At 46.4% G+C, this 10,669-nt stretch overlaps 1 protein-coding gene across 3 annotated transcripts; it reads left to right on the plus strand.

The window, feature by feature from the left end:
* Positions 1-3,335: 3,335 nt before the first annotated feature.
* On the plus strand, positions 3,336-6,642 carry MRPL11 (mitochondrial ribosomal protein L11). Of its 3 annotated transcripts, XM_025446237.3 has the most exons (5): positions 3,336-3,564; positions 3,951-4,046; positions 4,603-4,696; positions 4,783-4,942; positions 6,350-6,642. In XM_025446237.3, the coding sequence occupies exons 1-5, from the start codon at positions 3,442-3,444 to the stop codon at positions 6,453-6,455; spliced, it is 579 nt and encodes a 192-aa protein (XP_025302022.1). In that variant the 5' UTR covers positions 3,336-3,441; the 3' UTR covers positions 6,456-6,642. The 3 variants fall into 3 exon arrangements, with proteins under 3 accessions (XP_025302022.1, XP_048952827.1, XP_035557511.1); XM_049096870.1 differs by lacking the exon at positions 3,951-4,046 and having other exon boundaries at positions 3,341-3,663; XM_035701618.2 differs by lacking the exon at positions 3,951-4,046 and having other exon boundaries at positions 3,342-3,564.
* The last annotated feature ends 4,027 nt before the right edge of the window (positions 6,643-10,669 follow it).

Consider the following 10,669-nt stretch of genomic DNA (forward strand, 5'->3'; position numbering starts at 1 on the left):
TCCCCTCTTTATTTATTTTTTTTTAAGATTTATTTATGATAGACATAGAGAGAGAGAGAGAAAGAGAGGCAGAGACACAGGAGGAGGGAGAAGCAGGCTCCATGCCGGGAGCCTGATGTGGGACTCGATCCCAGGACTCCAGGATCGTGCCCTGGGCCAAAGGCAGGCGCCAAACCACTGAGCAACCCAGGGATCCCTTTCCCCTCTTTAAATCCTGACTTCTCTTCTTTCCTCCTTGGGTGATCTCACTCTTGGCCCTGACCCCAAGGACTATCAGTCTCTATGCTACAGATGCCAGCATTTCTGTGTGCAGCTCAGGCTTCTCTCCCAGACCAGGCCATGGCTAGGTGCCCATGGGCACCCCTGTTGTGTGTTGGTCTCAGCTACTGACAACTAATATTGTGGCTAGACTGGCCTTGTGGGGTTGTTGTTGTTGTTGTTGTTGTTGTTGAGAGAGAGCAAGAGTGGGGAGGAGCAGAGAGAAAGGGAGAGAATCCTAAGCAGACCGCACACCAGTGTGGAGCCCAAAGCAGGGCTTGATTCCATGACCCTGAGATCATGACCTGAGCTGAAATCAAGAGTCAGACGCTTAACTGACTGAGCCACCCAGGCACCCCCACCTTGTGGTTTGTAATATAAATACAAGATGCCTTCAGCAATAACCATCAGGGAATTTGGGGAGAAAAAAAGATTTATTATTCACATATCCTGGAAATTGCATGGCACACCTGGGGCCACACAGCCAGTTCTCAGAGGGAGAGAGAGAAGGGGGAGCACCTTGGATTTATGCTTTTATTGGGGTCCAGGGTGGGGACCTAAAATTTTACAGGCTCACTATTTATTGGTGAATTTAAGACAGAATAGTTGGTATTTAAAGAACAAAAAGAGTAAAATCAAGCAGTTCAAATGCTCAGTTACCAAGATCTCTAAAACAAAGGAGCCTCAGGTGGGAGAGGGGGCCGTGACCTGGCTCTTTTTATCTAGAGTTGTGGCTGACAATGTGTTTAGATAGCCATCTCTGAAATGGATGTCTCCTTGAAATGGATGCTCCTCAGTCAAAGCTTAAGCCAGGCACTGATATTACAAAGAGGAGAATCCAACTGTCAAGGCTTACACTATACTCTCTGACACAACTCACAATCTTTCACCCACCTACAGCTCCCATGTCCCAACAATGAAAGTGAAAGACTTTATCATTCATTTACCCAAAGCCTCCATGCCAGAATCCAGAGCATCACCATGGATGCCTTTCTCCCTCTCCCTGGACAAATCACCCATCAAACACTAAGTTCTGTTGATGGGCCAGACAGTCTAGGGAGTGGTTAGTAAAGGCACTAGGGCCAAAGGTTTGGGTTCAAATTCACATCTTAGTAGCATAAGTTTGGACAAGTGACTTGACCTCTCTGGGATTCAGTTTTCTAATCTATAAAGTGAGGAATAATAACAGGACCTATACTTTATAGGATTATAATGAAGTTTACATAAGTGACTTTTCATAAAGGTGGACACAGTATATATTGCACAAGCATTTTCTGACTAAAATATATTTCTATCTTCTAAGTATCTCTTGAATTGGTCCCAAGCCACCAACATCTCTCCACAGGTTTCCTGCCCTGGCCTAATGGGTCTTCCTGCATCCATCCTTGCCCTCCTCTCATCCCTCTACGTACCCAAGCCTAGGTCACCTTTCAAAATGCAACTACTTAACACTCTTCAATGATTTCTACTGCATCGCCACACATCTTAACAGGGCTGATAAGACTTGTATGATCTGACTCCCCACTCACTTGTTGCATCTCATTTTCAACACTAAAATGCTCTGACATTTCCAACACTAGACTAGGGAGTTGCTTCCTCAAAATGTGTAAGAGCTGGGACAATCAAGACTATCCTTTCATTGACATAAAGTGAAAATTGACAACAGAGCCCAGTTTGTCCCAGGCTGCTTTTGAGGCTCCCAGAACACCTGACATGCCAATCTGTTTCCTTATTTCTTCATTTAGGAAGAATTTATGTATTTATTTGTAAAATAAAAGTGTAAATAAAGGCTGGGCAGTGTGGGGGCACTCAGAGATAAATCATATCTAGCTGGGCTCTCTTCAAGGTGCTTTACCTGAATTAACTCATTTCCCGGGAGGTTAGTACTATTGCTAGCCCCGTTTTGCTAGTGAGTAAACCAAAGCACAGGAAACTTAATTATTTTGCCCAATGTTTTACAACTAGTGAATCAGGAGCCAGCTTGATTCCAGACCCTGGCTAAGGCTAATGAGATAGAGCATTATAAAGAACTTGAGAAACTTCAGAGGCAGGAATAATCACATTTAATTAGTAGAAGTCCAAAGAAATCATAATAAAAATATGACAGTTTACAGTGTGGTTTAGCACAGATTATCTCCTTTTACTAGATGAGGCAATGTAGAGTCATGGTACATGGCACAAGGTCTAGAATCAGGTAATACCAATATTGGTTTCCCAGCCTTGTCAACACAGGGTAGTTGTTTTTGACCTCCTTTTTGTGCGTCAGCATTCTCGTTTGTCAAAAGGGTAAAATAAAAGAATTTACCTCATGCCATTGTGAGGACTAAATGAGATAATAATGCCCTTAAAGCGCTCGGCACCATGCCTGGATATAGCAAGTGCTCAAAAAAAAAAAAAAAAAAAAAGGCATAATAAGATGCTGGCTTATTTTTATAAGTCTCACAACAGCTCTGTGAAGGTTTTGTCTTCGTTGTACAGTTAATAGCACATGCTTACTAGATGCCGGGCATTGTCCTAACACACTGCTAACTCAATCTTCACAACAGTCCCTAGAGCTATGTCTACATATTATAATCTTTGTACAGGGGAGGAAAGTGAACATAAGTAATTTGAACAAGTTCACAGCCAGCAAGAGGAACAACCGGGTACTTACTTCCCGGGTCTATACTCTTAATCATAGTGCCTTTCAACAACAGGTGACGAAACAGGCTGGGAAAGTTAGAGATGCTCACGCCCGAGAAGGAGCTCTAAATTCCCTTCAAACCCCAGGATTATAATCACATCCAGCAGATGGCCCCCCAGAGCATAGCAACGTGCGAGATTTGCGTAAGCGGTCAAAACTACCATGCCCACAATGCTGTGCGAACATTAAGGGCCTCCTCCTCCTCCAGTTTAGCTGTCCGAGGTACTGCCTATGTGCTCTGCAGGAGGAATGCATGTATCTGAACCATTCAGGCCTTCCCTTATCTTCAGATCGTGAGGTAAAAGTTTTTTTTATCCTTCATATTACTCTCTTTGGCGTACTAGTTGGAGAATAGAAAGGCCGAAACAACGCTGCTTTTTGTTGGCGTCATATGACCAAACCTAACGTGAGGACCCTTGACCTCTGACTCAGGATGGCGGCGCCCGTGGCCGTCGCTTTTGCTGTAATCCTGAGCTGAACTGAGGCCGCAACCCCGCGTCATGTCGAAGCTGAACCGAGCCGCTCGGGCCCTCAGGAAGCCCGAGGCCGGCGGCGTGATCCGGACCATCGTGCGGGCAGGCCAGGCCATGACCGGGCCTCCTCTAGGTCCCATCCTGGGTCAGGTGGTCCCGCGGCTGGAACCCGGAGCGGGAGGCGTGGTGGGGGTGGGACCTAGTACTGGGACCCGGAGCGGGTGGAGGGTGCGGGCTCGGCTTGGTAAGGTAAGGTCAAAGCGCGGCTTTGCTGCCCACACGCTTTTGGTCTTTGCGTTCATTCCGTGGCCTGTTCGAGGCTAAGCTTCCTCCGTCCTTGGTCAGCGGCCCCTTGGGAGGATAGAGGGACGATGCATACAGATCCTCTGGCGCGTAAAGTGTTAGTTGAATCTGGGTTAATAAGAGGAGGATGGGACCTTTAAGAGATGAAGACGAAGGAGGAAAGGGATAGAATCTCCCGTATGGTAGGAAGCCGCCCCCTTGTCCCCACACTAATGTCCGTGCTTCCCACCCAGAGAGGTGTTTCCATCAACCAGTTCTGCAAGGAGTTCAACGAGAAGACAAAGGACATCAAAGAAGGCATTCCTTTGCCCACCAAGATTTTTGTGAAGGTGCACAGTCGGGACTTTGATCCTGTTTGGCTTTTAAGTTTTTATTTTTATTCCAGTTAGCCGGTATACAGTGTTATATTAACTTTGAGTGTATGATATAGTGATTCACCGGTTCCATGCAACACGCGGTGCTCATTGCACTCCTTAATCCCCGTCACCTAATGATCCTATTTGTTTTTCTTCCCCTTGGTTACTGGGGTTGCTACTCTGCTTTTAATTTTGGGTGAGGCTCTTCCTATCACCGAGTCCCACTTTCCCCATTTACACAGTGGAGACTAGACCATATCTTTTCTGAGCCTTTCCTGCCATATTGCATTTCCTCCCTTTGCCTGTCCATCTCACTCGGGCTTCTACAGCAGAGCTGAGCCTGGACTAGAGGTGACAAAGCTGTTAGCTGCAGATTTATTTTCCCCGTGTTTTCATGATCTGTTAAATGGACGCCAGTGGAAGATGAGTCAAGGGAAGGGGGAACAGAAGTTAAAAGTTCTCTGGGCTGGGGCAGCAGGGCCTAGAGGAGATAAGAGAGATATTCTCCTGTATTTTCTTCCCCATGAAGCCTGATAGGACATTTGAAATCAAGATCGGACAACCCACTGTTTCCTACTTCCTGAAAGCAGCTGCTGGGATTGAGAAGGGGGCCCGGCAAACAGGTAAGGGTCAGGGTGGGTACCCGGGATTTTGGGGGCTCTGGAAGGAAGCCGAGATACCTCAAGGTCTACTTGTTTCTTCCTCCCAGGGAAGGAGGTGGCTGGCCTGGTGACCTTGAAGCATGTGTATGAGATCGCCCAAGTTAAAGCTCAGGATGAGGCCTTCGCCCTGCAGGATGTGCCCCTGTCCTCTGTGGTTCGCTCCATCATTGGCTCTGCCCGTTCCCTGGGCATTCGTGTGGTGAAGGAGTGAGTGTCTTGGGAAGGTGCAATGTGAGGGGAGGGCTTGGAAAGTTCTTGACTCTGGAGCAAAGCCAGGAGGGCCCATTACAGTGGGAGGACCAGCTTCTGAGTCAAGGACCTTAGATTCTTGGGAGTGGGCAGCCTTATTCATCCATTTGGAATATGAATATTAAGTACCTGTTATGTGTCAGACATTTTTCTGGACGTTAGATACAGCGAGGAAGAAATCACTGGGTGGCTCAGTGGTTTAGCATCTGCCTTTGGCCCAGGGCGTGATCCTGGAGTCCCGGTATCAAGTCCCACATCAGGCTCCCTGCATGGAACCTGCTTCTCCCTCTGCCTGTGTCTCTGCCTCTCTCTCTCTCTCTCTCTCTCTCTTTGTCTTTCATGAATAAATAAATAAAATCTTAAAAAAAAAAAGATACAGCGAGGAACAATGAGATAGCCATGCTTGGCCCCACTCCTAGGGAGTTCACAGTTGAGAGCTGGAGGCAGATGTGTAAGTGGAGCATTAGGCTGCTAGATGGTCATTGTTGACAAAAGGAACTGCAGGTTCTTGAGGAAAGAGTAGAGCTCCTAATTTTGCCTGGTGTGTCAATGAGGACTTCACAGAGGAGGTGACATCTGCACAGACTTGGAAAAGGAGGTCAAGGACTGGGACAAGCATTCCAAGAAGTGGGAAGATCCCTGTGAAGGACAGGAGGTGAAAAAGTGAAGCAAATAAATGCAGTGTGCTCTGGCGTATGGTGCTAGAAGCAGAGTGGGGAATAGGAAGAGAGGTGAGACAAATGGACCAGTTGGGAAGGCTGAAGGCTGTTTCCATCTATCTGAAGTTCATATTTGATCCTGAGGCCAACAGGAAGCCCCCTCCTAGGGTTTGGGATGACCTCAGGAATTATTTCTCTGAAGTGAGATGTTGGATGGGAGAGCATACATCATCTGAGGGCTCAGACAACAGCAAGGGCGGGGCTTGGCCCTTTATGGGCCTCTTGCTGCTGATGTTACATCTCATGCTGAGGCTAACATTTGTTTCCTAAGAGAAGTGGGATTAAACGTGGTACAAGGATAGACCTGACTTTCTCAAATCTTCACTTTGACTAGAAGTACAGAAGTGAGTCGATCTGACCCTTGCTTGGGGGGAGGCACATGTGTATAGCCTGACGACTTCTTTGTACAAAGTGTTTGGGGGCACAGAGGAAGGGGCAGTTAATCTGGATTGGGGTATAGCCGGGGCCTCAAAAGGACTGGTGGAGCTTTAAGGAGGGAATCATAGGTAGAGACAGAGGTGGGGTAGCAAAGGTATGGAGGCTGGGGAGTCCAAGGAGGGAGAAAGGGCTCTGAGACAGTGGTGTGGGCACTTGTGAGCTTCCCAGCAGTGACTGGCCACTCACTATCTCCTTTTCTCACCTGCAGCCTCAGTTCAGAAGAGCTAGCAGCTTTCCAGAAAGAGCGAGCCGCATTCCTGGCTGCCCAGAAAGAGGCAGATTTGGCAGCCCAGGCAGAAGCTGCCAAGAAGTGACCCTGTCCCCCACACTCCAGGGTTTTGAAGGGAGTAGCTGGAATGGAGGCCAGTTGGAAAAGCTGTACCAAAAGGGTGGGAGGGAGGTGACACCAAGCTGATTGTTATATCCCTGACTTTAAATTATATATTTTCATATGTATGACAGTATCAAGAGATCAAACTTAAATAAACATTTCTTTTGTCATCCGCTCTTGACTTCTGTCTTGGGACCTGAAGGGAAAAGGACCAGTGCTGATGGCAGCCAATGTGAACAGACATCAGCTGCCCTAAGGAAGTTGGTCTTCATGCTGTTTCTCATACTGTATAATCCAATGCTTAGCCAAGCAGAGCACCTTGCCCAAGTTTTGAATTGGTGGCAGAGGTAGGAGTTGGAGCTGTTTAAACTTGTTGGAGCCTTCTGATGCGAAACCCTGTGTTGTCCTCCTCCTCAGAGGTAAGAGAACAGGTGGAAGCCATGGATGCTCAGGCTTAGATGTACAGAAGCAGCAGAGGTGGGACGCCTGGGTGGCTCAGTGGTTGAGTGTCTGCCTTTGGCTCAGGGTGTGATCCTGCAGACTCAGGATCGAGTCCCACATCAGGCTTCCTTTAGGGAGCCTGCTTCTCCCTCTGCCTGTGTCTCTGCTTCTCTCTCTGTGTCTCTCATGAATGAATAAATAAAATCTTAAATAAAAAAAAAAAAAAGGCATCAGAGGTTGCTTGTGTCTCTATCAGAAATATCTCTTACCGGGATCCCTGAGTGGCGCAGCGGTTTAGCGCCTGCCTTTGGCCCAGGGCGCGATCCTGGAGACCCAGGATCGAATCCCACGTCGGGCTCCCGGTGCATGGAGCCTGCTTCTCCCTCTGCCTGTGTCTCTGCCTCTCTCTCTCTCTCTGTGACTATCATAAATAAAATAATAATAATAAAAATAAAAAAATAAAAAAAAAAGAAATATCTCTTACCTTTTTGGGACTTATCACCTCAACAGAAACAGACTGCTGTAGGTACTAGGTCACAGCCCCAAGCAGAGTTACTGCACAAAGCACCTCAGATCCCAGGGGTACTTCAGCCCCTGCTACTAAGCTGATCCTTATTCTGGGTCAGGTGTTGGCTGAACATGAACTATGATGGAGTTCATGGCCACAGACCCACAGAAGAAGCAAAGCTTCAGTAGGTACCTGCCCAAGTTGGGGGAGGTCTTTGGGAAGTCCCTGGCCTTTGTTTTCCTCATTATCCAGAACATCAAGGATTCCTGTCTTCTCAGAGAGGAGGAGATGGGGCAGGAATGGGATTCACATTTACTGAGCATCTGTTAGGTGCTAGGCACTTCACTTTACACTGAGATTTGGAAAGCATAGAAAAACAGGATGCCCGGGTGGCTCAGTGGTTGAGTGTCTGTCTTTGGCTCGGGGCATGATCCCGGAGCTCCGGGATCGAGTCCCACGTCGGGTTCCCTGCTTGGAGCCTGCTTCTCCCTCTGCCTGTGTCTCTGCCTCTCTCTCTCTCTCTCTCTCTCTGTGTGTCTCTCATGAATAAATAAATAAAATCTAAAAAAAAAAAAAAAGGAAAGCATAGAAAAACATAACTAAAAACCTCCTCCCTGTATGGGGCCTGCTTCTCCCTCTGCCTGTGTCTCATGAATAAATAAATAAAATCTTTTTAAAAAAGAACTAAAAACCTCCTGTAATCCCACCAACCAGATGAAACACTTGCCAATATTTGGTGTACGTTTTTCCTACTGTGTTTCTTTGTATGTGTATTTATATATAATATCTTTTTTTCCCCTTAAGAGTGCACACAAGCAGAGGATTGGGGGGAAGGGGGAGAGAGAGAGAGAAATTTAAACAGGCTCCATGTCCAATGCAGAGCCTGTTGCAGGGCTCAATCTCACAACTCTGAGAATATGAGCTGAGTCCAAATCAAGAGTTGGACAATTAACCTACTGAGCCACCCAGGCACCCCTATATATATAAGACTTCTTAAAACAAATTGGGGTCATTCTCTGAATACCATTTTGTTCTACTCTCCTTCCTTCCTTCCTTCCTTCCTTCCTTCCTTCCTTCCTTCCTTCCTTCCTTCCTTCCTTCCTTCCTTCCTTTCTTTCTTCCTCCCTCCCTCCCTCCCTCCCTCCCTCCCTTCCAACATGAGCTCAAACTCACAGCCCTAAGATCAAGAATTGCATGCTCTACTGGCTGACTTTTGCTTTTAACTTGGCAATAATTTAGAACATTTCTGTTATTAATTATCTTAAATGATTTCTAATGACTTCCAGAATACTGTCTTATTGGTGGGCCATAATTTATTTAACCAAGTCCTTAACTGTTGGGTATATTATCATTTACACTAAAAATATGTATAAATGCAGCCTGTAGTGAATATCATCTGGAAAAGTTTTGAGTTTTTTATGTATCAGGCACTGATTTTTTGGTGCTTTTAAGACTAGGACACAAGAATAAATGTGACAGTTCCTCCCTTCAGAGATGGCCACTTAGTTACACTAAAAAAATTAGTTACAATTACCACTATGACAAAAGAGAAGTATGACAGGCTAGGAGAGTGTACAGGGGGACTAGCCAAGCCCAGGGATTCGGTGAGGGGTTCCCAGGGGAAGTGATTTGAAATTGAAGGGGTTGAAAGCAAGACCAGAAGGGTGACTGAGATAGCTGGGAGTGAGGGTAGCATGGGATCTCAGGCAGAGCTGTGTTAGTTATCCATCACTGATCACCGTATAACAATATTATCACACATCTAGTAGCTTGAGACATCGTCTCAATTTCTGTAGGTCAGGAGACTGGACGTGGCTTACCTGGGTTCTCTGCTTCATGATCTCAACAAAGCTGCGATGGAAGTTTTGGTTGGGGCTGTGGTCTCATCTGAGACTCAACTGGAGAGGGCTTCATCTTCAAACTCATGTGGTTGTTGGCAGCATTTAGTTTTCTCTGGGCAGCAGGACTGAGGGCCTGGATTGTCAGCCAGAGAGCACTTTCAGTTCCTTGCTATGTGGGTCTTCCCACCATGGCCACTTGCTTCCTAAAAGCCAGTGAGAGAGTGTCTCCTCACAAGAGCAGCATTAGTCTTATGTAATATAGTCATGGCCACATCATCACATACATCCTGTCACCTTTGTCATATTCTGTTGGTTAGAAGCAAGTCACAGATCCTACCTATACTCAAGGAGAAGGAATTACACAAATGTGTGAACACCAGAAGTGGGGACCCTGGGCCATCTTAAGATCTGTCTGCCACAAAAGCTCACAGCTTGTGCACAGTGGGGCTGTGGTCACTGATGCTGTCGATATTTCTGCTCTACCTCTCATCTTGAGCATTTCAGTAAGCTGCCTTTTGAAATTAAATGAGGCTATCTGACTTGCTTTGGCCAGTGAAATGCGAGCAGAAGTGATGTGTGCAGAATTATTTACTAGACAGCATGAGACTCTACAGTGCTTTCTTCCCACTGCTGCAGCAAGCAGAAACCCATGTTGATGTGGAGATACATGCTGAGCCACCTGGGGGGAGCTGCCCTGAAGGTTTGCCTGTACCATAGCTGTCTTTGTGTGAGCAAGAAATGGACCTTATTAGTTTAGGTCTGATATCTTGAGGGTTTGTTACAGCAGCAAAATTTAGCCCATCCTGATGGTTTGGAGACAAGCCTATTGAGTTGGAAAAATGGAATGAAGCCTAGTGTGGTACATCTCTGGTTATTTCCTATAGGGTAAATTCTTTCTCTCTCTCTCTCTCTCTCTCTCTCTCTCTCTCTCTCTCAATTCTTAGAAGTGGAATGACTGAGTTGCTCTTCATTTTTAATTTCCTCAGAAACCATATGGTATAGTATTATCTCCATTTTGTAGATGAAGAATATGAAGCATTGTTGCCAAGTGCTTCCCCAGGATCACACCTGGCCTCTTACTTTACTTGAGGAAATAAAAAACATCAGATGGTAAACTCCCAGGGCTTTGACCCAATCTACAAACCTACCATCCTTCACTTCTTCCTGTCTGTGAGGATGGACTTTCCTTTTTCCATTAGAGACAAATCCTTCACTTCTGCTGAGAGCCTTCTCTTTCGCTTCTTTTTTTTTTTTTTAAACTTTTTTTTTAATATTTTTTATTTATTTATGACAGTCACACAGAGAGAGAGAGAGAGGCAGAGACACAGGCAGAGGGAGAAGCAGGCTCCATGCACCAGGAGCCCGACGTGGGATTCGATCCCGGGTCCCCAGGATCGTGCCCTGGGC

Source organism: Canis lupus, chromosome 18, assembly GCF_003254725.2.
Source record: "Canis lupus dingo isolate Sandy chromosome 18, ASM325472v2, whole genome shotgun sequence".
Classification (NCBI taxonomy): Eukaryota; Metazoa; Chordata; class Mammalia; order Carnivora; family Canidae; genus Canis; species Canis lupus.

Bases quoted from the DNA above. Each gene is read 5' to 3' on its own strand.
- MRPL11 (XM_049096870.1), top strand. From the start codon at position 3,442: ATGTCGAAGCTGAACCGAGCCGCTCGGGCCCTCAGGAAGCCCGAGGCC. The intron at 4,697-4,782 runs GTAAGGGTCAGG...TCTTCCTCCCAG, and splicing joins GAAGGGGGCCCGGCAAACAG to GGAAGGAGGTGGCTGGCCTG. The intron at 4,943-6,349 runs GTGAGTGTCTTG...TCTCACCTGCAG, and splicing joins GGCATTCGTGTGGTGAAGGA to CCTCAGTTCAGAAGAGCTAG.